The sequence below is a fragment of the Malaclemys terrapin genome, chromosome 1 (genome assembly GCF_027887155.1).
Source record: "Malaclemys terrapin pileata isolate rMalTer1 chromosome 1, rMalTer1.hap1, whole genome shotgun sequence".
NCBI lineage: Eukaryota > Metazoa > Chordata > Testudines > Emydidae > Malaclemys > Malaclemys terrapin.
This window is the reverse complement of record NC_071505.1, coordinates 321,741,157-321,767,066: the sequence shown is the minus strand read 5'-3', so window position 1 is coordinate 321,767,066 and position 25,910 is coordinate 321,741,157. Positions and strand designations below refer to the sequence as shown.

Genomic DNA, 25,910 nt, shown 5'->3' with positions numbered 1-25,910 from the left:
CTATTTTATTTGTATTTATCTTAGGTTTTAAAAAACTTAAAGAATAAAGTAATTGGTGATGTTTTTTTTAATTCCTGTTTCTATTTCTAATTCCACAGCTATCACTCTGACATGTTAATTGCTTCTCCCTCATGAAGCATTACAAAAATAGAAATAATCATAATTTGTCATCAGAAATCATAGAAATCAACCACTTCAGTGATATGCATCTTAACTATGTATTTCATGAATACTGAACTGCATCATGTTGTTATGGAAACACATGTATCCTGTATTAGTGCTGCTGAATTGGCATGACAGTGCAGTTCTTTTTATTCTTCCACCTTATTTCTAGGTCCTCCTGGTCCCCCAGGAATAGTGATAGTTGAGGAAATTACAGAAACCACGGCGACGCTCTCCTGGAGTCCTGGGGCAGACAACCACAGCCCTATCTCCACATACAACTTACAAGCACGTAGCCCATTTTCACTTGGTTGGCAGACTGTAAAAACAGGTGAGAGAAAGATTTTTAACATAATATGAGTAGGCTGAGTTCAAAACTCCTGGCTCAAGAGAATAGGAGCCACCTACACCAGTTGCAGAGGATGGTGATGAAAATAAAAGATAAAAAAGATTATAATAAGATTATAAAAGAAGATAAAAAGTAAAAGGTCCAAATTTAAATGTGCATTTGGATGTCACTTAACAACATACCTGCAGTGTGGCTGTCCCTGCTGTAGCTGTGGATAAAGAGAAGATTTCTGTCTCCGAATAGTTAATCGGTCATCTTTCAGAAGCATTAAATAAACTTTTATCTATATAACTGATGAGTATTGAGCAATTGATTTCCACTACCTCCAGTGATCTTTAATATTGTAAAATTCAGTTCCACACACCACTGGCATATTACACATAAGTTTCAGGTGAGTTAATGATTTACACATTGTCTTTGATCTCTACAGTTCCAGAGAACATAAGTGGTGATATGGAATCTGCTGTGGCAGTAGAACTGAACCCATGGGTGGAATATGAATTCAGAGTTGTAGCAACCAACAAAATCGGGACTGGGGATCCAAGTGCACCATCTCGAGTGATCAGAACCAGTGAAGCAGGTAAGAACTTTGAAAGCCACAAGTTTATTCTGCAGGAACCATCAGGAATAAGGACATTTATCTTTCTATAGCATCTTGCAGACGTCTCTGTTGGCAGTCACCACTAATCTAGTGTAATATTTTTTTCCCAATGGGAGAGCTTGTTCATTCAAAACTAAATTATTTTTTAGTTTGGGAAAACTTCAAATAAGATGCCCAGCCCTCTCTTACCTTCTTCAAGTGTTAGGCTATTACACTGTGTCATCTGCTTTATACAGCTCGCTGTTCTCTAACCAGGGCCACCCGGGGGCGGGGGGAGGGGGGCAAGTGGGGCAATTTGCCCGAGGCCCCGGGGCCCTGCAGGGGCCCCCATAAGAAATATAGTATTATATAATATTGCAACTTTTTTTATGGAAGGGGTCCCCAAAATTGCTTTGCCCCAGGTCCCCTGAATCCTCTGGGTGGCCCTGCCTCTAACCTGCAGCTCCAGACCCTTCTTGATCCGTGATCTCCCAGGACACTCTTCTGGTTTATGAACAGGATCACAGATCATTCTACTGCAGACTCATACATGCCCATTATTCTTTCCTCTTCCCAGGACTTTCTGTCACGCAGTCCCTCTCTGTCCCCTTTTCTTCACTATAAATCCTTCACAAGTTCCATTGTTTTGAAAGTCCAGTGAAATCCTACTAGTCCTCTACTGTGTCCAGTGGATCCACTGCTGCTGTATTCCAATCCAGTGCATTCTGGATATTTCCTTGTATACCAGAGTAAATTGTGTGTGTGCCTCTGGGGAAGACCCAGAACATTCCTGGTTGTGGCATGCAATGTCAATAAACCAATTAAGAGCTTTGGGCAAAGTTGAAGTAAATGGTGAATTTGTCATTTAGTGCACCTGTTAAAGACAGCATGGTGAACCAGAAACCAGTTGCTACTGCCTCAGTTTTGAGAATATTCTCTTTAGCAAAAAACACTATCCATATAATCAATACATTATTCAGACCTTTGGAAATGCAAATGTCCAAAACTTTGGGAGGTTAAGTGCAATTTATAGAGAGACTAGGGGGATGGAGAAACAAGTTGTGTGTGGCAGAAAAGGAACATGAGGGAAGCTTATTTTGAACTATTTAGATGGAGGGACAAATTGGGAGAGGGGATGTGTTTAGGGAGAAGGGTGGGAGGCAGAGATGGGGTTGGGAGTAAGCATCCAAGTGGATCTCAACTTCTGAACACTTGAGGATTTTCCCTGCCACTATTTACATCACTTCTGGTTGTTTTGTTTTCCATTAAGTGTAGGGTGACCAGATGTCGCATTTTTAAAGGGACAGTCCAGTTTTTGGGGACTTTTTCTTATATAGGCACCTATTACCCCCCATCCCCTGTCCCGTTTTTTCACAGCTGCTATCTGGTAACCCTAGTTAAGTGACTTGTAAGTAGGCTGTTAATCATATAGAGTAGTTGTTTTCAAGCTTAAATGAAACCAGCCATGCTTTTGTAACCCATGCCTGCTGGTGTGGTGCTCTGTCCCCCTTGAGTGGCACCTAGATCATGTAGAGACTGATGAGTCTGCAACAGCCTTGGCTAAGAGCTATGGGGCTTTTAGCTCATGTAGTAGAGGATCATGCAGTAAGCTCCAGAAGTCCATGGTTCTGTCCCTGCCTACAACTGGCATCTGCTGGCCTTACAGTTTTATCATTTGCGTATAGGTATAATTAGATGAATAGGTTAGTCATGCCTCGTTCTGTTTTCTATCTTTTCATGAGAGGAGATTGTAAGGATTGCAAGTGGTAATGCCATAGTCTATCTGCATTCATAGTTCTGGGATCATTCATAGGGTCAGCCTTTGAGCTTTGTTAATTATGTGCATTAGAGCCATAGTCCACTGGTCTGTGGACTCATCGCCTCATAGACGTTAAGGTCAGAAGGGACCATTGTGATCATCTAGTCCAGTGGTGGGCAACCTGCGGCCCGCGGGCTGCATGTGGCCTGTCAGGTAATCCGCCGGTGGGCCGCGAGACAGTTTGTTTACATTGACCATCTGCAGGCATGGCTGCCCGCAGCTCCCATTGGCCGGGAACAGCGAACTGTGGCCACTGGGAGCTGCGGGCAGCCATGCATGCGGATGGTCAGTGTAAACAAACTGTCTCACTGCTCGCCAGTGGATTACCCTGATGGGCTACGTGCGGCCCGCAGGCCACAGGTTGCCCATCACTTATCTAGTCTGACCTCCTGCACGTTGCAGGCCGCAGAACCTCACCCACCCACTCTTGCAATAGAAACCACACATAAACAGTCATTCTTAAAACAGTCATGATAGATGCAGTTAGACTGATTTATATATATATATATATATATATATTATCTGTAGTCATAATAAAGAACATTTTATTTTTTTTCTATTTTAAATAGCCGCTTTGTTGATGTTTTAAAAATAGGTTTCACTGTACAGTCATAGAACTGCATGCAGGGTCGATGGATTTTCATTCCTTCCTGCCAAAGGATACATTTTATCAGACTTCTGTGCCTTGTTCACTCTGTTTTTAGTCACACAGTACCCCTCTCCTTTTATTTTTAAGCAGGAGCTCCATATGCTTCATACTTTGCTCCATTACAGTCCGAAGGGAGAGAAGGAAAACGATATGAAAAATACATGACCTACTCTCATTTAAAATAGTGTTTGGAAAAGCTTTTACCATCAGCCTTATGCTTTCCCTGGTTTTGTACCGTATGTAGGGCTGGTATTACTAATTCTGTTGAACCCAAATGTTCTAACTACTTCTCTGGTTAGGTAGGTGATACAAATCAGAGAGGACACAGACATTCCAAGAGAAGCTTATCTCAGGTAATAGGCTGCATCCAAAAGCTTATATTCGCGCAGATTTATGAATGCATATCCTGTGTTTAAAAGGATGGTTCTGTGTTTTAATGGACCAGATGTATTTTAGGCCGTGAATGAGTATTTTTCTCACCATCTGGGTTTTGAAAATTTAATGCTGTAGATTGCAGTCATGTTGTGTGTGGGGGTTGTTTTATTTCATTTCTTTTCAGTTGTTTGCCAAACAAAAGTTGCATTTTCTAATTCATTTCCCTATAACCCTGATGAAAAGTCCTCCCCATCTCCACCATTTTTTTCTTTTTCTTGGTTTTAGCTGTGAGATTTCAATCAATAACACATAACAATAAGTAGAGGAAAAATATTGGGACTGGATGACACATGTGTATAGTATGTGTTGTGTCCCTGTCTAGTGGCTGGTACACATAAATGATGACAGCCTACTACTTCTTTTTTAACTTAAGTGGTAGAGATGTGTGTTTAGATGCTGAAGTGCCCAGGATCAAACCAGGCTGCAGGTAAATACATTTGTATTTGCTGTTGAATGAAAACTTTGTGATTAATGAACTTAAATAGGGTCATTCTACATGATTTTTTTAACATCCTCCCATCCCCAGTTTGATGCTCTCTTTCTTTCCCTATAACATTTTTAACTACAGAATTGTTCTAGTTTTAAGTGTGTGTTTTGGAGCATGGCATGTTAAATCCCATACAAATGTCAATAAATCAACTTGTGGCTTTGGAACAAGCTGAAGTAAATGGTGAAATTGTCATTTAATGTATGTGTTAAGGACAGCCTAGTGAACCAGAAATCAGTTGCCACTGCCTCCTTCTCATTAGTGAAAACATTATCCAGTTGTTTGTCTGTTTGTTGGGCTTTTAAAAAAAAGAGGAAAAAAGGAAGATTATTTTTATTGCAACAAGGGATGGCTTTCCAATTTGTTAAAATATCGAAAGAGTTTTAAAATGTTTACTCCTACTGATAACTTAATGAACTATGTTTATGGAAAACTGACACAGATGTCAGTAGTAGCAAACTTACACATTATTCATAATTTTATAGGGCTTCAGGTTTCTCCATGCTTCACAGAAAAATATGGGCCTCTGCTTACACTCAAAAGCCACAATCTTGAGACTGGATTCTACATGAAGTCCATGCCAGTAGATCCAGTTGCAGGATTCAGTCTTAAATGATGGATTTGGAGGACAAGTATAATTATCTCAGGAAGGAAGGGGGTGAGGAAAGATTCAGGTTATGGATATGTGATTACAGTTATGACGCGCAGGCATAAAGAAGACTTGATTCTTGTTTGTTTAGATAGACTGTTTAGACCAGTGGTAGGCAACTTGCGGCCCGCGGGCTGCATGCGGCCCATCGGGGTAATCTGATTACGGGCCGTGAGACATTTTGCTAATATTGACCGTCCTCAGGCATGGCCGCTCGCAGCTCCCAGTGGCCACCGTTCACCGTTCCTGGACAATGGCAGCTGCAGGAAGTGGCGGGCAGCAGGGTATAATCAATGAGTCTTTAACTGAAAACTGCACCTTAACATTTTGAACAGAAAACTTCTAAATTCCTTCATTATTTCTCATTTTTCTTTAATTTTCTTCCACCCTACTTTGTGTTTTAACATTAATTCTGTTTAATTAAAGGAGGACTTTCCATCTTATTATTTTCAACACACCATTTTCTATTTTTATACATTTTCATATTATGTTTTTTATTGATTTTAGTCAACACACATCTTTTCAACAATGCTTAGTAAATTGAAGTGTTCTCTCAACACAATTGGGAAAATCTAAATAAAAAAAAATAGCCCCAGCAGCTATACAAAGTATGTTTGGTAGTGCCTTTTAAATGTCCTTTAGCCTCAGGTACAAGGGTCCTATGTATCGCGAAAGGAGACAGAATGAAGGGAATGCCATTTCACAGTACAAACAGCCACCTGGTTGAATTGCTGGGATGGTTTCTGGTATAGGAAATGATGGACAATGTTCGTCTGTGATTGTACAGGACCTGTGTTCCTTCTCCTTGTCTGTTCTGACATACAGACTGTGACCAATTACTATAAAGTATTTTCATAACCTTTTTGGGCTCCTTCGTCCACATCTCCCATTTGATTTCTAGCTCATAATAATACACGGGAGGCAACCTCTCTGATTGTGTCTGGCTGCCAGTTTGTCTCTCCTCTGGAGTGAGGTTTTGATTTTTGTCATCAAGAAACATGGAACAAACAGAGAAGGAAACATCAAAGAGGCACAGCAAAAAGAAAACTAATTTGTTGTACGTCTTGCCCTAGCATTTTTCCATGGGAGACCTAGTGTTTTCGGCCCTTTTTTCCCCACAGCCTTCACATTTTTTTCAGCACATTGTGAAGCTATTTTCTTCAATCCTTGGGCTATTTCCGTAGTCTCCAGAGATATTATCTTGAGTTTCTCAGACTCCCTCACTTCCCAGAAGAGTAGTCAACACATGCACATGGCCCTACGTTTCCTAGGCCTGGAGAGCTCATTCCCTGCAAATACTCTGACACCCCAAATGCATAGCATTTTCCAGGACTTTCTCCAGGTGCTTCTTGGCTCCCAAGAGAGGAGGAATCAGCCCTTTATTTGAGCTGACGTGAAACTCATAACTTCAAAATGGAATCCACAGATTCACTCTGCTAGCTGTGGACTAGTGAGATTGCTCTGCCCTTTAGTTTCTGGTCCTATCTCTCCAGGGCAAAGGGCATCTTTTTACAGACAGATTCCTTGGGCCCAGTTTTACTGCAGGACACTTCAGCAACTGGTGACTGCAGAAGCATGTGACCAGTCCAGATTCCTGAAAATGTAAGGGTGCCACATAATGTCTGAGCCTGCTAGGAGACTCCACCTTCCTGAATTTTCTCCATAAAAGCCCTTCAGATTCTGGACCATTAGGCAGTCTGCCTGAACCTATCCAAAATTCCCTTATGGGAGTAATCTCTTAAATTAGAAATTTTCCAGCAGGTTACTAAACAATGAGATAAACCTACTTAGAGACTAGTTCACATCAAAAAGTCATGCCACGTGTCCTTTCCTGTATAGCTGGTATCTCCTTCTCTTACTCTGGAGGGTGAGTATTTATTTTTCCTCTTGATGCACAGCAAGGTGCAGTTCAGGTAGATGGGTCAAGATCGATTTCCTATACTAAAGACAGTGGTAGCTTCACCTCTTGTGTCTTGGCTCATGCAGGCGGTGACCTTCCACTACTCTCCAAACAGGTACCGCTTGTTCCTTGGACCCTGAACTTTGTCCTTCTGAAATTAACTAGATCCAACCTTTGAGACTGTCCATTAAGAACCTGAACTTCAAGATGGTTTTCCTAGAGGCAGTTATCAAAGCCAGGAAGGCTGGAAGAACTGGCCACAGTCAGTCCCCTGTTTACTCCCATACATGCTTTCCCACAGCATCCTGTCCTCTTCTTTCCCAAATCAGAATCATTTATTTTCTATTTTTTTACCTGAAAATCCTAGATGGAAAGACCTTGGAACAAATGGAACCTCAGAAGGTCTCGTGTTTTACTGGAAGATCCGAATCCTTCAAGAAAATGTGTGTGGAAGGAAATTTAATTCTTTTTAAAAAGATATGGCTCCAGCCTCTCTGCCCATTGATGAGCAGAGCTGCCCACTTAATCTGTGAGGACATTCGATGCACTCCACATTTATGGCAGGCAGGCTGCCTCTGGGCTTATGAGAGCTCTGGGATAACACACATCCCGGCTGAACAATGTGATTCTGCCTCACCTCCAACACAGAGCTGTCATCCACAAAACATGATCATGCCCATACAGATAATCCACAACAGCAGTGAATGTGTAATTCATCTACCATTTTTTTTATAATTAAATGGAAATTGACAGCTGTAAGTTAGTGGCTTATACAAGCTTGACTGAGAATAGAGTCTTTTTCTCTCACTGCCCCCCATTTTTTATCCCTTCTTCCCAGATCAGTAACAGGACTATATACTAGTACAGTATTTAAATACCCCTGGCAGCAATCATTGGAATGGTATCAGGTAATCGACAGAATAATAAACAGGTTTCCACTTGCCTTAATTTTCTAATTAAACCCTAATCTTGTTACTTAGTTCATATTTAGTTAACATGATTGCTCTTCATAGCTCCTTTCACTGGAATGGATAATACTGTGATTTTCTGGCACATCTAACTCACAGCCAGTTCCAGTAATTCTGTTAATTCTAGCCTTGATACATATTTTATAGTCCACAAGGTGAAAAGAGCCAATAACATCAATTTAAACATGCCAGATATTCCACGAAAGCAACCGGGCATTTGGAGCCTGGGGGCAGAGCGTCAATTACATTATCTATTCATGGTGAAACGTGGGTAGGAGAGAAATTGAGTAGACTCAGAATTTAACCCGCTAATTGTGCATGCAAACGATTCTCTGAGCTAATAGGCTGATGACATTTAGTTGTAGAAGATTGTTTGTAGGATTAAAAATATAAATAAATCAACCTTCTTCTGAGTTAGGCCTTCCTTGCATTACATTAAAGAATGAACATACCACAGTGAAAAATTGGCTTCTTTGGTCTGGTTTGTTGTTTGGGTTTTGTTTTGTTTTGTTTGAGCTGGAGAAAAAAGGTTTCAGCATTTCTATTAATTACTATTAATTTTAGTCTACAATCAAATCCACTGCTGTATTGAGATTTGACAATGTTTAAATGGATAAATAAGGCCTTTGAGGGTAAGGTGGCTCCAGAAGGAGCCCCAAAAGCAAAAATAAAAAGAAGATAGCATAACAGGTTGCCCCCCCTGATGTACTGGGGTCCTACTGAGCCCGCCCGTTCCACCAGCCTGGGCTCCTTCACCCTGTCCTACTGTGCCAGGCCCTCAAGCCTCCTCTAGTACACACACAGGCAGGGTCACACCCAGCTGCAAAAGGACACAGACACTGAGGTCAGCTCTGTGTGGGAAGCTCAGGGATTGCCCAGCACTCACTTGCACCTCCCCTCCCCCCGGAGTGTAAACCCAAAATTGTATTGTTTTCCACTGCACAGAAATCTGTACAGTGTAAGCTCATGAAAGTCGCCCCCTCCCTCTATGTGGAGGAAGATATGCACAGCTTTTCGCCCCCCAGTTATGAATTGCACAAACTGGTTTATAGAAAACAAAACAAGTTTATTAACTACAAAGAATAGATTTTAAGTGCCTATAAGTGATAGCAAACAGATCAAAGCAGATTACTTTAGTAAATAAATAAAAACCACAAGCTGACCTTAACACCTGAGCTAGATAGATAGGATATAAATTAGCAGATTCTCACTCTGAGTGATAAACAGGCTGGCAGATCCTTAAGACAATGGTTGCCTTGGCTTTCCCAGATTTTCATATACAGGCTAAAGATCCTTCTAGGCTGGGACCATCACTTCCCACAGTTCAGTCCTTGCCCCTCAGCTTTTCCAGGTATGTTGTTGCAGGGAGAGTGAGGTCCCCTCATGATGTCATTGTCCCCCTTTTATATCTTCTTCCCACTTGCCGGAAAGCTCTTTTGCCATAAACTAGGTCAAACAGTTGCCATTGCTATCTCTGAGAGGTTTCTATTGTACACAGTTCCTGAGGTAATCCTTGTGCCTGTGTGCATTTCCTCAATAAGCCATTAACATTGTTTGGCCTTTTTACTGTTGTACCTGAAAGGGTGCTTGTGGGTGTTTTCAACCTCACAACATGTTTCAGTAACACATACATAGCCAAAATTCATAACTTCCCATGATGATAACACATACAATCCAACGAGATATTAATATCTAGCAGATCAAGACTTTTAGAATGATACCTCACAAGACATACTTTGCACAAAACATATCCTAATTACATGACAGTGGTGAATATTGGGGTGGCAGGGTATCACAGATAGCAACCACTGATTGCATGGATATGTTTAAAAACAATCCACTAACTGGTATGTAAAATTGCAGGAGCTAAATCCAAGTACAGTATTGTATGTCACCAGCAAACAAACTGGAAAATTCAAGAGATTGTCTTTTGATATTTTCCTGACGTGTGTATCACAGCACTTAAGTTCCCAGTTCTTTTTGTTGTAGTTTTGGAGGGATTCAGCCACTATGTTGCAGTCATGCATTAGATATTACAAGTGAATAGCAATTATGCTTATTTAGTACTAAAATTCAAATGTCCTATACACCAAAGAAAACTTAACACCAAGTGTATGCTGTTGTTTTTCCCCCCATTGTTTTCCAATCAGTTTAATATGGTGTATTACTTCTTCAAAGAAGCTGACACATTTTCACATCCTGTTCCAGCACAGATGAGGTAGGAAATGTTTTCTTGGGAGAATGACAGCGTGAGGGCTGGCCTTTCATGCTATGAAAGATTTTTTTATTTAACATTTGTCAGCTTTCCAGATGTATACTGCAGAATATATGTAAGGAAAACAAGGACAAAAACACTGCTGAGTTTGTTGTTACTTTGGTCCTTGGATTAGGAAGTTTTGTCAAGCTGTTGAAAAATCTTATTTCTTAACTGAGATCAAAAACCAAGAAAAGAATTTTTATTGAAAGTACAAGTCTTAAAAGATATATATTAAACAAAACATTGTAAAAGAAACAAACAGAAGCTGTAGAAGTTCCTTGAACAAACATTTTCATAAGGACTAAACCCAAGTTTAATAATTTATCTTCCCTAAGGAATGAAGCAGTGTCAAAATCTTTTCTTTTTTTAGATGAGATGCTTCAACCTTTCTATAAATAATATTTTTGCAAAAAATATCTTCATGATGATAGCAATTAAGAAGCAGCAGCATGGGTTTGTGGGTAAGGCAGTGAGCTGGCTGGGTTCAGTCCCTAGATCTGCCAGAAATTCTCTGTGTGATCTTCGTCATGTAAACTGTTCGCCATTTGAAAAATAAGAGCATAACAATACTTATTTCTATTTTGTCTATTTAGATTGTAATGTCTTCAGGGCAAGGATCACTTCTCCGTGTTTGTACAGTGCCCAGTACGGTGGGTTTTGATCTTGGGTATGGCATTTAGGTGCTACTGTAATACAAATAAATAATCATAAATTGGTCATGGTACCATATTAAAACATTTATTGATCATTACTCTCCTTGAACATCATAACTTGAATAATTGAAAGAAGGTTGTTTAATATTTCCTTAAATACATAAAAGGGAAACACATACACTGATTGTATTATTATTTATTTACTTAATGCCACATTATTCGTGAGGATGGCATTTTCAGACTGACCACACTAATGTTTTGGGGATGCTTCAGTTTTTAGGTGCTCAACTTGAGACATATTGACCTAAATTTCAGAAGAGCTGAGCTACCACAACTGCCATAAAAATCAGTGGAGCAATGGAATGTCTGAAGGCCAGGCATGGGATGTTTCAATTACGCACCCCAAAGCAGTGGCCACTTTTGAAAATAGGGGTGCCCAATGTTTGACAAAGAGGAAGGAAGATAGACCCCAACCACAAAGAGGTTATAGTCTGCTGACTTGAATGATACTGTGCCACCTTCATAAACATTCAACTGACTTTAATTTTAAATATGTAGGTGAGATTTTTTTGACATCAATGGAAATTTTACCTTTTGCTTTATTGGAAGCAGACGTAGGCCAAGGATGAGAACTGCTAACATTATTTTAATTGCTAAAACCTACTGTATAATAACCAGTTTCAGGAAGCCAGAATTAGTCAGCATCTATTTCAGCTCATTATGGCAATGCAGCCAAGGAATGTACCCTAATCACTTTACTGAGCAACATTCAAGATATGTTTATTGTTATAATTGGTCTCTTTTTATACTAATTCCACAACATCCTACAGCAATTCCGCATAAAAATCCTCATTAAAGTTCATACTATAGATGCATGCGTGTGTGTGTTTTCTAAAAGGTAAGTGCAATCCTGTTTTTAAAGTGCAATTGCTTGTATAGACAAGTTATTCATGAATTCTTGGACAACTTGCCTCTCATTTATACTTCATTAGGTTTTGTTCGTCTCCTTTTTCCAGTCATATAGATGTAGCCCTTTCTTCCCTCATATTTTAAGAGCACAGTCAGATGCTTCATAGAGCTGTTGGAGACTAAATTTCCTATGTTGACTTTTCAAGAACATTAGAATTTGTTTTTCCTTTTTAGGCTACTGTGAGAGGCAAAGGCTTTTTTGTGTTTGCTTGTTTTTATCAGGTTTAATTTTATTTTAAACAAATCACCACTTTTCCAGACAGGCCTACAGTTAGTTTTAGCCAAAGCATCATGGGACAAATTTCACTGTTTTTATTCTTGCCAAATTCACAGGGGTCATTGGGAGTTTTGCTTATGTAAGGACAGCAGTGTTTTGTCCCACGTAACTTGAGGCGTGGACATCAACACCTTTTGGAAGATGATCATAACTTACTCTAACACACATATTCCAACCCACCCCACATCCCCAGCACTTTCAGAACTGTGTAAAAAGTAATGTTACCATACGTACTGCCTCCAACAGAGAGAAATTATGTACCTTGAGAAAAAGAGTCAGTTTTCCAAGTGGTATGTTTGGATGGGATCTTTCTATGCATGTCCCAAAAAATGTTCAGCCAAAGGGAAGTGATATTCATATTCTAGTAGATTGCACTCTTTCCTCTTAGTATTAAACCAATGACTCAATAGAACAGTAGTACAGTTAAGGAGCACAACACTACTAATGGAGGTCCCATTTATTCATAACACATAACACCATGTTGCTGACCTCTAATGGACACTAAAATGTAGAGGTTTTAACTCCAGGGCCCTGCCCTTATTTCTCTGTCATTTACAGGAAGAAATTGATTTTTTCTGGCTAGGTTAGTACACCACCACATCAATATTTAATGCAAAAGTATCTCTGTGTGCATCACTGCTTATCATTAATATCTTGAAGACCAGGAAGATACTAATTATATGGCAATAAACGTAGTTTACGAGTGAATAAATACCGTTATAAAACTATATACTGTGATATAAAAGTGATGTTGCTGTGGAAAACTGCTAATATACAGCCTTGGTGCCTGGAAAAAATGTTTTCTTTTAATAGTTTTCTTCCTTTAACGGTTATTCATTTCAGAGTGTTCCCCTGTGACTGTATATATTGTGGTTTGGTGCAGTGCAGAAGAAATTTATTCCTTTGACACATTTACTCTTTTAATGGTTATTCATTTGAGAGAGTTTCACTGTATGACTGTATATTTTACAGTTTGGTGCAAAGGAGATTCATTCTTTTGGCAGGTTTATTCTTTTAACATTTATTCATTTAAGTAGGGCTTCAGTCTGTAAGACTATTATCAAGAATCCTCTAGAAAGAAGACATTGGTCCTCCTTTCTGGTTGAACTACAAATAAGGCCCTCAAGTTGGATATTTCAAAAGAGCAGTGTTCTGAATCGGTAGCATGACATCGAAGTCAACAAAGCATACACTTTTCATACTAACCAAAGAAACCTTATCAATGTAATTCTTAGGAAGATTTGAAATTGGATCCTAAGTTTGCTTAACACCACACTCTGTTATAGAGATGATTTGATGGTTAATTAACATCAATTAACTTCCAGTTGACTATAAAAATCATGTTTATTGAGGTCTTACCACTACAAATCATACATCATATTACCGAACACTCTGATATTTAAGTTTCACAGCAAAATATTCCTCTCCATTCCACATTGTACATTTATATTTATTGCATAAACTCACTCGTTTTTTCAATGGAACTTTCATTGATAGAAGTATATGTTCCATGTGGGAGACATTACTGGATACATAATAAAGTTAGAGTAAGGATCAGAGAGGAGAATTTTGCTCCTTTCACTCATGGTTGTCAAATGACCCTATGTCCATAGACACCAAGGAAGTAACATATCATAAATATTAAAAATACAGTGTCTGAGTGCCAACTGATAGAAATGAAAGAGACCATGAGTACTCTCATGAGGATACTAGGAAGGTTTTCAGATGTTTGCCAAAGAGATGAGCAAAACAATCCAAGTCAATTAAAGAAAACAGTAAGCAGCTGCAATTTATCTCCTTAATGCACTCCTTCTCCGCTCCTCTTTTGCAATATGGCTTCAAGGCATCACTTGATCATCTGATCACATGTAGGTCAAGTGCTTCTGGCAGAGAATAACTGGATAGAGCCTCACGAAGCATGGTCAAGTGGGGAACTGAAGGGGGAAAAGCTACATAGTGTGTTTCCTAGGTGAACATACCTCAGCAAGAAAGAAGCAATTAGTACTTGGAAATTGCTCAGGTCATTCAGGTGAGAGCTGCAGACTCCACAGCAAAACTTGTATTTTAAAAATATATGTGTTTGTAAATAAACATACAAATGTCCTGGTTGTCATCTCATTTAGATCAATGTAAATCAGAAATAACTCCTATGTAGGCAGTGGAGTTACATCAATGAGAAATGAAGTCAGAATTGAGCCTTCCCCCTCCCCTCTTCTTTTTTCAATGGAAACCTTCTAAAGGCTCCAAAAGCCCATACAAATCAATGTTGAAGTCTGTGTGAGCTTCCACCATCTAAACTCTACCATACTATTATTGAATTTAAGCCCTGAATGATCAACACAAGAAATAGAGGGAATTGTGTGCATTTATTTAAATGTGTTTTTCCCTTTGTAGTTCAAAGGCACAGTGCTACCCAATAAATAAGCTAAACTGCATACAATAAGGTCTTAACGGTTAATGCCTCACAATACCTTTCTGCAGTTGATGTATGTGCTAGTGTGTGAGGAAGAAAAGAGAAGATTTCTATCCCAGAATGCTTTTAATCAAATAAAGAATGTAGCCATAAACCACACACAGTACATAAATTCATGCCACATAAGTCACTTTAGGAGCTTCAGTAGATGTGGAAAAGGAGAGAAAAGAAATTCTATGAATCCAAGGAAAGCTAGTATTTTCCAAAAATAAAGCATACAGTAACCCAGCCCATATTGATGATAGCTGTAATATTTTTCTATGTAGCTTTGACATCCTCTTGTGGTTGTGCTATTGTGTTGGTTCTATAAATGCATACATATCTGTAAAGCAAATCAAGAAAATTTAATGGCCTACATTTTCAAAAAGGGTGCTTCTGTTGAGTGTCCAACCTGAGATGATAACGAGTGCTCGACACTTTACGAAAATCAGGCCCCATTAAGGTGTCTCAGGTTGGACTCCCAGAAATTGAAACACCTCAAATCACTGGTCACTCATGAAAATTTATGCAAATATCATTATTCTTGTGTACAACCTTTTTCCTGAACACTAAAATACATCCTGGCGTTTGCTTTTCTAGTTGCCTCTTTAAAAAACACATACAAACACGTACAAATATTAATAGGATAATTCCAGAAAAATAATCTTAAAAATCAACAGCATATTAAAATGTGGGATAATGGGGAGAACAGTTGTTATTGTTTTTTAAAGTAACTTTTTTTCCTACAATATTTCTTCTCTTCCCAGAAGTTTGTATTCAGTTTGAACTGACTAAATTTTTGCAGGATTTCCTAAAATGTAATCAGAAAACTCAAGCAAGTTCTCTTTACTGCAGTGTTGTCTTTTGTTATTTTTGACCTGATTTGACAGTTTACTGTCTTCTGGAGTAGGTATTACTCTGGGGAAAACTTCAATAACTTGGACATTCTGTTTTTTTCACTTTTTTGTTCATAGTTCCAAAGACAGCACCAGCTAATGTAAGTGGCAGAAGTGGAAGACGGCATGAATTAATAATAGCATGGGAGGTAAGGGACTCTTTGATTAAAGGCCCTGTTTCATATTGACTTATTTGAGGGCAAAGTAAGGAGTACTGTACTGAGGTTCCCTACAGCAAATCTTATCAAGATATGAACACAAAATATGATTCCTTAAATGTGTGCTAAGGTCTCAAAGAGATTCACATTTCCATGTGATGAGAGCAGAGGACATCTTGGAGAATCTACCACTCAGATCAGCCGCCCCAAAGTAAAGTTTATTCGTTTTTGCTTTCCTTCTCACTCAGTCTGCTAAAGTTGATCTTGTTTCAATAGATGTGCTGTGAATTCTGCTCAAGATGCAGTGCTAACTCAGCATGTGAGAAAGAGATGACTTTTACATTAACTCCTCCCTCTGGTAGGAAAGTAGGTGAGAACACTGAAAAGCCTGCAGAGGTCCAGAGTCTTAATTGAGGTAAATTGGCCTAGTTTCATTCACTTCAGTGGATCTATGCTGATTTGTACTACCTGAGGATCTGTCCAGTGAGTTATCTTCCCAGCCACTATCACACAGCATTCAGTTTGGCATTCTGTGTTGATTTGCCCTAAACTGAAACCATTATTTTCATAACAAATAATGCAAACCAGAATGAAGCCACTTTCACCAGCCTGAGAGAATGCATTCTCCAAATTAGGCAGAAGATTTCAGTGCTTTCCCCTGTTTTTATTTAACCTTGTGTTTCTGCCATGTCCTATAAGTATCTTTCTCCTATTACTGTTTGCAACACATCACACTATGCATCACAACCTCTTACATTAGGTAAAGTCATTAGCCAAATTAGTAATAACATCCAGGTATTTCATATGTTTTAATTATACACAGCAGAGTGAGTGCACTTAAAATTTTCTTTTGCTTTAAAAGATTTGTACCATTTCCAGTTATATTCCCTACCCCTCCATGGGGAATTCCACGAGACACGGTAGCTATTCTTAATAGGTAACACACAAAAATTGTGTAACTAAAAATCGGAGAGTTGGATTTGTTGCAAAGGACTGATCCTGGCACTTAGAATCATGCCTTTCTCTGTGAGCAGTCTCATCCAATTCAGGGCAGATTAATCAGTGTGAGTAAGGGTGGCAGAATCAGCCATTTATTAGATACACTGGAGTAGAACCTCAGCTGGTGTAATTTGTCATTGGTCCACTGATGTCAGTCGGCCCCACCAAAACCTATAGAAAAGACTGTCCTTACCAGGTAAGCTGTACTGAGCACAGTTCTGTTACTGCTACTTTACATGATCACCTCTGTTAAGAAGCCAGTTTATATTTGCTCCCTGTGATTGCTTCCAGTGTAATAAGGTTTAAAATATCTGCTGGTTAATTGAACTTTCCTTTTTTTAGCCAGTATCAGAAGAGTTTCAGAATGGGGAAGGATTTGGATACATTGTGGCTTTCAGACCGAATGGAACACGAGGGTGGAAAGAAAAAATGGTGACATCCTCAGATGCTTCAAAGTTCATCTATAGGGATGAAAGTGTGCCGCCTCTGACTCCCTTTGAGGTGAAAGTTGGTGTATATAATAACAAAGGAGATGGACCTTTCAGTCCCATTGTGGTCATCTGTTCAGCTGAGGGAGGTTAGTGTGAGAGATTGTAAAGATTGTCTGCATGTCATACACTATATATATGCAATAAGAATTAATAGTAGTGTTTTTCATCCATAGATCTCAAAGCACTTTACAAAGGAGATAAGTATCATTATTCCCATTTTGCAGGCAGGGAAACTGAGGTACATGTTGGTGACATGGCTTGCTCAAGGTCACCCAGCGGGCCAGTGACAGGTCTCTCCTGAGTCCCAGTTCAGTGCTCTGTTCACTAGGCTACGCTGCCTCATATATAACAGTCAGACCATAGGTTTATCATATTAAATAGAGGCAGCCAGCTGATGGAAAAAATAGATTTAATAAAAAGGCTGACTTTGCTCCACTATTGTTTTGGGGTTCCCTGTAATTCAGTATTCACAATTTATGTCAAACAGATGTTTACAACCTCTGATTGTTTCATAAATTCTCGGCATTAATGATTCTTTCTTGGGAAACTGGGACTGAAAAGTGCACAGCGCGTGTTTTTGGTTGTTCTTTATATTTTGCTACTTGCCATTTTCCTGTTTAAAAAGTTTGTTACTAAAACAGGGTTCAGAAACTATATTTAGCGGCCAAACACTCACTGTGAATAACAGTGCATACTGTATGAACAACCCAGTGCCTGCAAATTGTTCTGTAGATTATTCAGCAAATATTTATGGATAAGACTATGGGCTCAACTAGCTATAAATTGGTGTAGCTCAATTGGTTTCCATGGAGTTCAGCTGATTTACACAAGCAGAAGATCTGGTTCTATATTTATAGAAATCAGTTTGTGAAAATTCACATATAGAAGAAAAGGCAGGCAAATATTATTCCCAACAAATGATTTGACCCACTCTAATATTAAAGGCTGGATTCAGAAACCCTCCTCATGTTGAGTAGTACTTTACTCTGCAAGTCATCCCATTGCTTTCAGCTGAACCACTTGATGTTAAGTAGAAAACTTGGAATTTTATTTTCATATTAGCTCACAACAAATGGGTAACATTTTTTTCTGCTAGATTACCCTTCCTTCTCAGTTAGATGTATTTTTCTGATACCTTTATCCCACAGTCTAAGAAGATTGAAATGTTGATTCCTTTAAAGCAAGTGTCAGTAATCTATATGTGTTTAATTGTTTGGATCAACGTTATAAAATATTCACATCACTATAAAAATGAGAACATCTTAAAATCCAAATACAATCAAAATAATATCTGACTTCCCAGTACTACTGAGACATTTTTGTCAATCTGCATTTGACTTTATTGTTACTTACCAGACAGTGAAGTAATATCATTTATTCAGATGCTTTTATTATTTTTAACAACTCAACTCACTGATAAGAGAATTAATTTTAAAAAAAGAAAATCAGAGCCTTCTATGAGGCAAGAGGGAGATATTTTTTCATTGCAAAATATTAATTTATAAATGCCACTTGTTATTTCCCTGTTTTGAATGACAAGTATTGAAAATTCAGTTTTAATAAATAGTGTTACATTTAAAGTCTGTTTTTTAGTTATTTAGAGAAAACTGAAAATGGAATCCTTGGTAATATAAAAAAGTCAGTATTTCTAAAGTTTACTTTAAAATATGAAAATTGCAAAAGATAAATCTACAATTATTAATTTATTATTCATTTTCATTTGTTTTATCCAAAGTAGAGTAATCACTTATGGGAACCCTGGTTTCTTTGACACAATTCAATCATCCAAACATATCTACCCATTATAACTTGCTTATTCAATCTGTGTCTGTGTGTATCAGAACCTTACAAGTATCCTAAGGTGATATACTCAAAATTAAAAGGAACAAAGAAACAGGATTTTTGTTTGGAAGCAGGTATTGAACAGAAACCAACAATACGATATATATCAATCTTGGGGCCTGATCTGCCAAGCCCTTATTCTAACTAAAGTGCTTTCAGAAAGCGTACTTGTTATTTGTAACCAGTGCTATCCACTCCTGTCATAAAGGGCCAGCAAAAAGCCTAATGGTAAGATTATCAACAGTGACTTAGCAGTCAAATCCTATTAGGCTCTTAAATGACTAAGGACCAGACATACAAAGGTATTCAGGTGCCTAAAGTTTCATATAGGTTTGTAGTGGGATTTTCAAAAGTGATTAAGTAGATTGGGCTCCTAACTCTCATTAACTTTCATAGAACCGTAGGACTGGAAGGGACCTCAAGAGGTCATCTAGTCCAGTCCCCTGCACTCATCTAAACCATCCCTGACAGGTGTTTGTCTAACCTGATTTTAAAAATCTCCAGTGATGGAGATTCCACAACCTCCCCGGGCAATTTATTTTAGTGCTTAACCACCCTGACAGGAAGTTCTTCCTAATGTCCAACCTAAGCCGCCCTTGCTGCAATTTAAGCCCATAGCTTCTTGTCCTATCCTCAGAAGTTAAGGAAGATATATTTTCTCCCTCCTCCTTGTAATAAACTTTTATGTACTTGAAAATAGTTACCATGTCCCCTCTCAATCTTCTCTTCTTCAGATTGGACAAACCCAGTTTTTTCAATCTTCCCTCATAGGTCATGTCTTCTCTGGACAATTTGTCCAATTTGTCCACAGCTTTCCTGAACTATGGCACCCAGAACTGGACACAATACTCCAATTGAGGCCTAATCAGCGCAGAGTAGAGTGGAAGAATTATTTCTCATGTCTTGATTATACCCTCCTGCGAATACATCCCAGAATTATGTTTACTCTTTTTTTGCAACAGTGTTACACTGTTCATTCATATTTAGCTTGTGGTCCACAGATCCCTTTCTGCAGTACTCCTTCCTAGGCAGTCATTTCCCATTTTATACGGATTGTTCCTTCCTAAGTGGAGCATTTTGCATTTGTCCTTATTGAATTTCATCCTATTTTCTTCAGACCATTTCTCCAGTTTGTTCAGATCATTTTGAAGTTTAATCCTATTCTCCAAAGCACTTACAATACCTCCCAGCTTGGTATCGACCACAAACTTTATAAGTGTATTCTCTATGCCGTTATCTAAATCACTAATGAAGATATTGAACAGAACTGGACCCAGAACTGATCCCTGTGGTATCCCACTCGATATGCCCTTCCATCTTGACTATGAATCACTGATAACTACTCTCTGGGAACAATTTTCCAACTAATTATTCACCCACCTCATAGTAGCTCCATCTAGGTTGTATTTCTCTTGTTTGTTTATGAGAAGGTCATGCAAGACTGTATCAAAAGCTTTACTAAAGTCATATCTACAACTTCCACCCTATCCACAAGGCTTGTTACCCTGTGAAAGAAAGTTATTAGATTGGTCTGACACGATTTGCTCTTGACAAATCCATGTTCATGGTTACTTATCACCTTCTTGTAGGTGTTTGAAAATTGATTGCCTAATTATTTGCTCCATTATCTTTCCAGGTACTGAAGTTAAGCTGATTGGTATGTAATTCCCCAGGTTGTCCTTATTTCCCTTTTTATAGATGGGAACTATATTTGCCTTTTCCAGGCCTCTGGAATCTCTTGTCCTGCATGACTTTTCAAACATAATCGCTAATGGCTCAGACACCTCTTCAATCAGCTTCTTGAGTATTCTAGGATGTATTTCATCAGGCCCTGATGACCTGAAGACATGTAACTTGTCTAAATTATTTTTAACTTTTTCTTTCCTTATTTTAGTCTCTGATCCTACCTCGGTTTCACTGGCATTCACTTTATGTGTCCAATCGCTACTACCTTTTCTGGTGAAAACTGAAACAAAAAAGTCATTTAACACTTCTGCCATTTCCACATTTTCTGTTATTGGTTCTCCTCCCCGCATTAAGTAATGGGCCTACCTGACCTTGCTCTTCCTCTTGCTTCTAATGGATTTATAGGATGTTTTCTTGTTACCCTTTAGGTCTCTAGCTAGTTTAATCTTGTTTTGTGCCTTGACCTTTCTAATTTTGTCCCTCCATTCTTTTATTTTTTGTTTATATTCATCCTTTGTAATTTGACCTAGTTTCCACTTTTTGGAGGACTCTTTTTTTTGAGTTTCAGATCATTGAAGATCTCCTGGTTCAATGAGGTGGTCTCTTGCCATACTTCCTATCTTTTGTACGCAGTGGGAGAGTTTGCTCTTGTGTCCTTAATAATGTCTCTTTGAAAAACTGCCAATTCTCTTGAACTGTTTTTCTATTAGATTTGTTTTCCATGGAATCTAACCTACCAACTCTCTGAGTTTGCTAAAGTCTGCCTTCTTGAAATTTATTATCTGTATTGTGCTGTTTTCCCTCCTACCATTCCTGAGAATCATGAACTCTACCATTTCATGATCACTTTCACCTAAGCTGCCTTCCATTTTCAAATTCTCAACCAATTCCTCCTTATTTGTCAAATCAAATCTAGAACAACCTCTCCCCTTTCAATTAAAATTAATGGTAGTTAGGCACCTATCTCACTTAGCCACTTTTGAAAATCCCACTAGGCACCTATCTGCATCCTAGGCACCTAAATAATACCTTTGTAAATCTGGCCCTAAGCAATTCAGCCACTTTTGAAAATTACTCAGGCACTTTTGGAATCTTTGCCCATGTGTACCAATTAAGTCGCACTCAAGCCCTCAAGCATATGTTATCTTATTTCGGTGGGGAGGGGGGAAGAGAGGTGTAGAACTTTTTTATAATTTCACACACAGTAGTATAACGAATGTTCCTTTAAACTTCCAAAGAAATGAGGAATCCAGCTCTTCCCATGCCATGAACTCCACTGGGCAGTTATTAGAAATGCTGATTTTTTTACCATTTTTTATAGAGCAGCTAGCACTGTGGAGCATCAGTCCCTGAGTGGGGCTTCTAGTCATTAGTGTAATGCAAATAACATAGAATGAAAACTGACTCTACAAAGTAGTTTTCCATATAACTTTGTTCTGACTCATTCAGCCTGGTGGAGAACCTAAATCTACAGTTATTTTTCAGGGAAGAAGTGGGCAGATGGCACATTTCATAGCTCTCAGAGTTTTACTACTTGATCTGTTTACGGACTGAAAATAAAGCATTTAAAGTAGACATCAAAATATATTATGTGAGATGCCTTTGAGACAACAAAGGCTGAAAGATTTTCTGGTTAGCTCAAACTCTCCTCGTTTTTCATTCTCGGCCTTCATTAAAATAAGAAAATAAGCCAAAGCCTTTTTCTTCTAATTTAGGAGAAAGAATATGCAATTATGTACATACTTTTAAGTATGGCCACTATGGCTCACATTAAAACCTTACATTCATGAGGTGCAGTTCTGAGGATCAGTTCATAGCTAAAGCTGAGCTCCCTGAGATTTATGTGAACCTGAAAATTAATAAATTGGCATCTTAGTGGTAAAATATAATGGATAATTTCCTGCCTTTGCCAGCTGATCTATCTGGATTAGAGCCTGTAAAAGTTCAACTACAGGTGTCTTCACTGAATTTTTAAATAAGGAAATGATAATCCTTATACTGAGGAGTTTACTAAGCACTCTTTTGATTAATGTGACTAGCCCCATTGGGAAGCCATATGTGTAATCAATATTATAGACACATCCCCCATATTATTTGGAGAACTCCAGCTGTTATGTCACTTATTACAAATGTATCATTTATATTAATGAATATGATAATGCTGCTCTAAACTTTTAATCTATCAGAACTTGATTTTTATCAATCAGCCTGTCCATTTTGTACTCTACCAGTGCAAGAGAAACATTTGCGAGTTAATTAATTTCTTCAGAAGCAAAAGGTAGCTTCTTTTGCAGCATAAAATTCAGTAAGTTATCAGCACACTGGTATTCTGTGTTGGAGTTAGGAGAAGGAAATAACAGGGTTATAATTGCAGGGAGCATACTTTTTTCAGAACTATTCTTTGGACACTTAACTAGTCTTCTGGGAGTGCAAAACATTTTTATGCAGTGGCAGAACCAAAGCTTAAAGATGAACTGGAAAAATAATCACTGTTTCAGATGCCAGATTAGTACCAGGATATGTGTATAGACTCAAATAGTATTGGGTAGACTGCAAAGGGCCTATTTGATCACTGACACACAAGAAATAAGATCATGCCTCCCAGTCCTATTCATGGACGGGCACCCTCCAGGCATATATCTCCCACCATCCTCCGAAAGTGGGGATGAGCCATCTCTGCGGCACCACTTGCCTCCCTCCATTCTGGATCCTCTAGAGGGTCTGCACTGGAAAAGGGAGTGGAGATTGAATAGACTTGAAGGAAGACTAGGTTGGCTGTGGGGGCAGATCCAAGGGAATTCAAATCGTCCCTTCTCTGGCCCTGTGGAAATCAATTAAGAAAAAAAAGAAATGTAGTATATCCTTGTCCTATATTTTCTTTTCTTCAGAAAAATGACATCTTCCTTAGGATTCCAGAGGGACCCATATCTAAGGAACGGCCCTGGTAGCACAACTCCAGTGGAGTTTCATTGCATGGGAGATATGGGCAGCAATGCACGGGCAGAGAGAGGGAGAGGACTTTTACACAGATGATGCTGGCCTTCCATAGATGTCCTGGGGATCAATACATATCCCTGGATATGTGAGGTTTGGGGATGTCCCCAGTGGTCTTTTCTGCAAGGTGACCAAATACTACACCTCTTTCTCCCTGACAGGATGATGAGGAAGATATCTTTTCCAGGGAATCCTCATGGAGATTTTCTCCCTCTGAGATCTCTGTCACAGAAGGGGATGATCTTGCTAAGGAAATTCACTGTTGGATGAAGTCTCTTGCCCAAATATGTGGAAAGGATGTGGGGTAATGAGGAAGGGCTCCTGGCTAAAGAGCTCAGATTTTACATCAGGAACCTCTGTAAAAACTCCTCCCTGGCAGTAATATGGAAAGGGAACAGAGATTAGTAGTGGAATTGGCTAAGCAAGGAGATTTTGTTGAGGCTGTGTTCCACAATGGGTTTAAAAGATTGGTCTTGTCTGAGTTGGTCCTGCACTTATTTTTGTTTTAGAATTTCCATAGAATTAACTAACACTGAAATCTTTATGAGGAAACACTCTCTGTGGAATGGTGGGACTTGGCTGGCCAGTTCACAGTTGCAAATAAACACCTACTAATGCTATGGAATCTGAGAATCAGCTCCTGACAAATTAGAAAAATTCAGGATTTCCTCTTTGAAACCTAATGCAATGCTGTGAATGCAATTCCCTAGTCTGGGTTAAGTGTTAATGTCCTCAACTGTTGCAGGATACTAATGTTAGTCTAATCTCTGGGTCTTGGAAATGAAAAGCAATGTCTGGGATATTGCACAGGGCTTTTCAAGGTCTTACTATTTTTTGTTAAATTTAATCAGGGAGTGTTAAAGGGCTTGTTAAGGATGCTGGCCTTTTTTTCATCAGTGTGACCCCAGGAAGATATTAGTAAATGTAACACAATAAGAAGATATTAATAAAAGAATATGATCATAACATCAACAGCAATTATGGAAAAACCTAATGAACCTGCCAAACTTATCATCAATGCTAGACATACAATATAAATCCTGACATTGTACTGAGCCATGGATTATTTTATATTATAGCAAATTATATGGTCCTCATCCCATTTGAATCAATAAAAATTGCCATTTCACCTCCATAAACTTTCAGACAGTCATAATGTACCTTTTTTCTAAAAATATTGTTTCTGTCCTTTTACTGAACATCTACATTCTTGGAGTCTAATATCAGTGAAATTGCAGTGAATAATTGCCTGAGATATAAGAAATGCATTTACCTCATACATATATATTTTTCTACTTCATATACTGAAAACAATTATATATGTATATTAAGCCTTTTGTTTCTATTGTAAGCAATGCATAAACCTTCTCTAGCGAATGATATGAAAGAGAAATGTTTTCTCCATTTTTAGAAAGTGTAAAAGCTGCCACCCAACGTTTTGTATACATCACGAATTATTTATCGCACTGTAGTCTTCCCTGACAACAAGACAATTGCTTCAATAATATAAAAACTAGAAAATAGCTTTTGCATCACAAATCTTAGTAGTACATAAAATAGAAAACAGAGTGCACCTATTGAACAAATAATGTCATGCAGAATATATTTCTTTATAGCAAACTTTTTGAGTCCAGAAGATCATATTGCTTATGCCTTGTAAACGTTATAATTTCTTTTTATTTACTACTTTGAAAGAGCAATCTGTATTTTATACTTAGCAATAATGCACCATTACTAATGTGCACAATTTCTAATAAAGTCAGAAGTTCTCACTTTCTTTGGACACTGCTTTTAAAAAACAAACAAGCAAACAAAACAAAACCAAAAACTGAGCAAAAGGAAAGGAAAAATCTCAAAAAGAAAAGTCAGGGAGAAGATATAGGTCAGCAGTGCCAGAGCACATAATGTAATACAAAACTGGGGGGGGGGGGAGGATGGAACAGCTACTATATAAAGATTAAACTCCTTACTATGGCAATTTTGATCAACTACCAAAATGTATAATTTTAACACAGGCTGTGCCAAAAAGAAATTATTTTTCTGTAATCATGTTTAGCCCTAAAACGCATCTTTTAAAAAGATCTTTTATGTGCTTCTTTATAATGTAAAAGCCAGGGCCTCCAAATGATCAGACTGACACATTACAAAATGTAAAGAGATGTTAGGCCAAGAAACAAATTACAGGCCTTGTTATTCCAGATGAATCCGAATCCAGCTTTTTTCTCAACAAACAAACAG

General features: G+C 38.4%; 1 protein-coding gene across 1 annotated transcript in view; it reads left to right on the top strand.

The window, feature by feature from the left end:
• Positions 1 to 25,910, top strand: part of CNTN5 (contactin 5) — a 987,470-nt gene that overhangs the window by 926,104 nt on the left and 35,456 nt on the right. The window contains exons 17-20 of the mRNA XM_054015603.1: positions 335 to 493; positions 942 to 1,091; positions 15,581 to 15,651; positions 17,002 to 17,236. Of these exons, the coding sequence (XP_053871578.1) occupies positions 335 to 493; positions 942 to 1,091; positions 15,581 to 15,651; positions 17,002 to 17,236 (615 nt within the window). The remainder of the gene's footprint in view (positions 1 to 334; positions 494 to 941; positions 1,092 to 15,580; positions 15,652 to 17,001; positions 17,237 to 25,910) is intronic.